The following is a 5,229-nucleotide window of genomic DNA, read 5'->3' as shown; positions in this document are numbered from 1 at the left end:
ACGGTGTAAAACCAGTGTAAGGTATAGCAGAACAGGCTCTTAGAGTATATAGCTGATGACAATATGCCTGTCATGACATGGTCACTGTTTAGCTCGCTAATTTAGACCCCCAGTCCTACAAAGATTTACACAGGTGCTTAATGTTATGCCCTGTAAGTAGCCCCATTGTACACACTACTCATAGTGTGTAAAGTTAAGCTTTTGCAGGATTGGGGACTTATATTGTACCTTTTAGGAGGTGGGAAAGACCTAAATATGCACTCTTTATACTGTTATGAAAAGATGATCCAACCCGCTCCCATTCAAGGTTCTAGGCTTAACTGTTTCCCTCTGTATCCTTTGTACATCACTCTGTGACTAGGTGTGGTGGGGGCATGCAATCATCAATCACTGTTAACTATGAATTTCTTTCCTTCTATTAGATTTTACTCACCAGTCTTGCAGCCCTTGCTCATTCAAGCAGCACTGTACTCAAGTAAATAGTTCTATTGAAATCACTGAGACAGTTTACATGAGTAAGGAGTAAGGTCTGTTTGTATGAGTTGCAGGATTGTGTCTTTTATTTCTTACTCTAATGTTCAGTTCACCTGCATCTGTTCTGAATCCTCATGAGGAGTTAATAGAAAGTTTAAGCAAGGCATTATTAAATTAAAAGGCTGCAATCCACCACACAACCACCTAAGCAAGACTCTGGAGTATGTGCCTGTTAATTTTAATGTGCTGTCTCAAAGTACAGAACTCTGGACATTTCTAGCATCATATTTAAAACATGATACATTTACTAATACGTGATCTGATGCATTAATGGACAAAATTAAGTTACAGGTATGAATTTTGCATAAAATGGATTAATATTATATGTTATAGAGGAATTTTAAATACTCCATCTCCATGAATTTTTAATAGTTATGTGCTCTAATTTAATGTTCCATAGCAATTGCTTTTCTTGATCTCCTGTCCCCCCCCCTCCCCCGCCCGCACTCAAATTTGGATTATTTTTTTCTTTAAATCAACGTCCCTCAAAAGACTCTGTGTGTCTACGGGTAGGGGCAGGAAAGCAGTGAAAGGTTAAAAAAATACATTGAATGAGGCTAGACATTGCAAACAGCATCCCCACCTCTGCCAGTGGTAGAAATATTTGCTGGTGATGATTAAGCAGTCGGAAGAATAAATAGACAGCAAAAAAGTGTGTAAGGTAAAATGACATTAACAATCTCCAATTGCTCCTTGCAGGCTTCAAGGATAGATCAGAGGAGGGGATGCCTACTGCTGGCATAGCCAGTTGTGAGTGCTCCGGGTGCCGATGGGAATGGCAGGATTCAGCAGCCTCATTCAGTAGGAGAGTGAATTCCAATCGCATTCCCGCAGTTCTTCCTTGCTAGGAACTTCTCTCTCTCCTCCTCCCGCCGCTCCCTTGGGTTCAGCAGTCTCCCCAGCCCTAGACCCCACAGCATTGACGGAATGGAGCGTCCTCGCCATTGGCCAGAGCGGCGTTCCATTGAGGGAGGAGGCGGCGGTGATTGGCCAAAGCGCGGCGCACCCCCTCCTCCCCTCTCCTTTGCACACATTTCCCCTCCCCCGCGCGCCTCTGGCCTCCTCCTTTCCCCGGGCCCCGGCAGCGCGAGCCCCGCCTGTTTGTACCCCGTGCTATATATATATAGGGCGGCGCTGCAAGCCGGGCTGAGCAGAGGCGGCTGGGCTCTAGTGGGAGCGAAGGGGAAGGGTAGTGAATGACTAGCCTGGGTGGTGGGATTTTCTTTGCGCGGTCTGGCATTCCCTCTGGCAGAGCCCGGAGATTGTATCCAGAGACGGGCTGCCCCTCCTTGGTTGCTTTAGGAAGGGATCGCTGCGTTGGCTGAGCGCTGCCTCTTGCTCTTGTTGCATTGCGGGCGGTACGCGGTGTGCATCGGTGCCCGAGGGGATCTCTCCCTGTGCACCATGAAAGCGGTCAGTCCCGTCCGCCACCCCAGCAGGAAGGCACAGGCGGGCTGCTGCGGGGGCGCTGGAGGAGGCGGCGGAGGAGGAGGAGGTGGCGGAGGCGGGCAGTTGGCTCTGCGCTGCCTGGCCGAACACGGCTGCAAGGGGGCCCCGTCGGGCGAGGAGCCGGCGTCGCTGTGCCTGCAGTGCGATATGAATGACTGTTACAGCCGGCTGCGGAAGCTAGTGCCCACCATCCCGCCCAATAAGCGGGTCAGCAAAGTGGAGATCCTGCAGCATGTCATCGACTACATCCTCGACCTGCAGCTGGCTCTGGAGACGCACCCGGCTCTACTCAGGCAGCAGCAACAGCAGCCACCTCCGCTGCACCCGGGGAGCTGTCCCGCAGCCACCCCCCGGACCCCGCTTACAGCCCTCAACACCGACCCGGTAAGCGCCGTGGCAGGGGAAACGCGAGGCGCTGCCCTGGCCGTGCTAGCCCACGCTGGGCAGGAATGTGTACGTGTAGCATTGGCCAGCCAGCTAGGGAATGCAGGGCTCGTACTGTGCACTCCCTGAAGGGTGTGTGGCCAGGGTACCCCAGACCCCCTGTGTCTCTGCAACGACCGGCGTCGACAGAGATTCACTTTAGGCGTGTGAGTGCTACACGGTATCCGTGTGTGTGTTCTACGGGCGCCCTGAGACCCGATCTGCTCCAGCGGAGTCCGTGGGAGTCGTGCCACTGACTTTAATGCGAGCAGGATCTGTCCACAAGTATGCACCTATAGCCACTGTACAGCATACTTCCGTTGTGTGATCCATTCAGTGTGTGCATCTCACACAGACCCGTCTGTAGATGCACACACTTTATACCGGGGCATACAATGATGAGCTAGACGCTTGTGTGCGTATAGACATACGCACACACATATACCCTCACTGTACTTGCTGTATAGTTATAGCCACTCAGGGAAGTATAGCTAACGTGTGTGTGTACACACAGGAATCCGTACAATGATTCTGTACACACTTAAGGGGACTATAGCTGATATAAACGCTTAAGGGGAATGTGCACATTTAACTGTGTATATATGTATACACACACACACTGAAACCTATATATATATATAAACCCTTATGTATATAAAAAATAAATGTCTGTGCGTGGGAGCGGGAAGGATCTTTCTTCTGCGGGATCCACCCTTAGCAGCAGAATGCGTTTGCTTCTGAGGGACAGAAGGAAACCTGTGACTCTCCAGCCGGCGGTGCCTGGGCGACGGGTCCGGCTGTGTGCTCGGAATGTGACACTCAGCAGCCCCTGTGTCGGAGCCAGGAGGTGTCACACTGAGAATCTAGCAACCTGCTGTCGGGTGCACTGATCTGTGTGCGGTAGGACTTGGCTGGCCCAGGCTGGCAGTCCTTGTGGCTTCCGCTCTCCATTGTGGAGCTTGTCACCTCTCTAGGCTGGTCTCTGCCCGTGTGTGTGATCCAGACACACGTACAGTTATCATGGCAAAGCTAATTATTTGCACTCATTTTTCTTACTGGTGTTTTGTTGTGCAGGCTGGCGCTGTTAACAAGCAGGGGGACAGTATTCTGTGCCGCTGAACTGCACTCTCAAGGTGAGTCTCAATTCATTATTGGGCATCTAGAGAAAAGGCTGCATCTCTGCCATCTGTAGTATTGTAACACCAGTGCCCTTTGCACTGTACATGTTTCAGCTAGCTCTTTTTTTAAAACGGGTTTGAGTCTTGCACATTCCTTAGGAGTTAATTTTTTCTCCATTAAATGCATGAATAATGTATTATTCTAGAAGCACTAGTGCCTCTCTGACCTGAGTGCACCTACATTCTTTTCTAAAGGAAGTCTCTTTTCCTAGCATTGAGACTGTCTTTCCTTTCTGTCTCATCTGGAGTGCAGAAATGGGGTCTGGATTGAGCAAACAAGGTTTGCAGGGAGCCTGTTTTATTATTATTATTTAAACCCCCTGTGTCAAGCGCTTATCACTGGGGCTTGCAGCTGTGTATTCCTCTGTTTTGGCCTAGCATGGGAGCTGAGGTTGTTGTTTGACCTGGTTTGTTTTGGGTTGTTGATCAAGCATGTCTTGTGTTTTGTTGGTGGCGCCACTCAGTCTGGAGCAAAAACGGTTCACACACCCCCCTCTATTCATTCCTCTTCCACAGGTGTGCAGCAGGCAGATCCAGAGCCAGAGGAGCAGAGAAAAACACATTAGACAGGGAGGGGGAAAAAGAAATATCAGCCATCAGATGAGAGGAAAAAATAATTCAACCCCAGAATCGTTTCCATGTTTCCTTCTGAGAGAGAACCTTTCACCGTTTTGCACGTTCATAGCATTTTAAACATGTCTTTTTTTTCTGTGCATTTTATATCAGATGTGAATTGTTTGTTTATTTTGGTGGGAGGAGACTTAAAACTTAAGCAGAAAAGTGTGACTCTTCTGTTGGATAGAAGATCGAGAGTAAATCAAACTTTAGAAGTATAACTGTAAGGGACCGAGCAGCTGAATTTTGAAGCTTTACTAATCTACCAGAGCATTGTAGATATATTTGACATCTATTGTTTAAAATAGATGATTTTATTGGGGCCCAGGGAACTTTCTTCTCCCTGCAGGAATGTTACATATTGTATAGATATATGAGTGACATTTCATACTGTGTATATATAGAGATGTTCTATAAGTGTAAGTGAGAAAAGTATATGCTTTAATAGACTACTGTAATTATAAAATATTTTTAATTAAATATTTTTTGTAAATATTATAAAGGTGTGTATGTGTTTTTTAATGTGTGGGAATATTTCTTTAGAACATTATTTACAGCTCAGGTACAGAGCTGATAATATGAAAATATCTTGACAGTTAAGGTTTTTGCCCAGTGTCTTTTTAGACTCGGAAGTTACAGCTATAGTTAGTGGTCCTGCATGATTGCATGAGATGTCTAATTGCAAATAAACTCGTGTTGAGTCCATACAAACGTGTTTTCTTCAATTTAGATTAAAATGTTGGTAATTGTATTATACATTTTGAAACTACACTTTTGTCAATTAGGCACAAGGGTTTTTAGTGCATTATATACAAGTAGTGTTAAGACAGTGTTTTTTTTACTGAGATTAGAAAAACAAATTCTATACTTTTTTCATATCGAAGGCAATGCTTTAGGTCTTTAATCAGCTTTTATAAAATCTGCTGTTGCATCAAAATCAAGAAACTTACTGTGGAACTTCATTTAACAATAAAAGGTTTATTGTCACAAACTTTCATTCTTATAGCATATTACAGTTAAAAAGTGAAAA

The 5,229-nt window shown here is 46.2% G+C and overlaps 1 protein-coding gene across 1 annotated transcript; it reads left to right on the top strand.

Moving 5' to 3' along the window:
* The first annotated feature begins 1,938 nt into the window (after window positions 1–1,938).
* On the top strand, window positions 1,939–3,525 carry ID4 (inhibitor of DNA binding 4). The gene is made up of 2 exons (XM_065399872.1): window positions 1,939–2,367; window positions 3,481–3,525. The coding sequence occupies exons 1-2, from the start codon at window positions 1,939–1,941 to the stop codon at window positions 3,523–3,525; spliced, it is 474 nt and encodes a 157-aa protein (XP_065255944.1).
* Window positions 3,526–5,229: the final 1,704 nt, after the last annotated feature.

The sequence above is a fragment of the Emys orbicularis genome, chromosome 2, assembly GCF_028017835.1.
Source record: "Emys orbicularis isolate rEmyOrb1 chromosome 2, rEmyOrb1.hap1, whole genome shotgun sequence".
In the NCBI taxonomy this organism is placed as follows: Eukaryota; Metazoa; Chordata; order Testudines; family Emydidae; genus Emys; species Emys orbicularis.
Note: the sequence above shows the minus strand (reverse complement) of the source record. Positions and strands in the feature narration are given on the sequence as shown.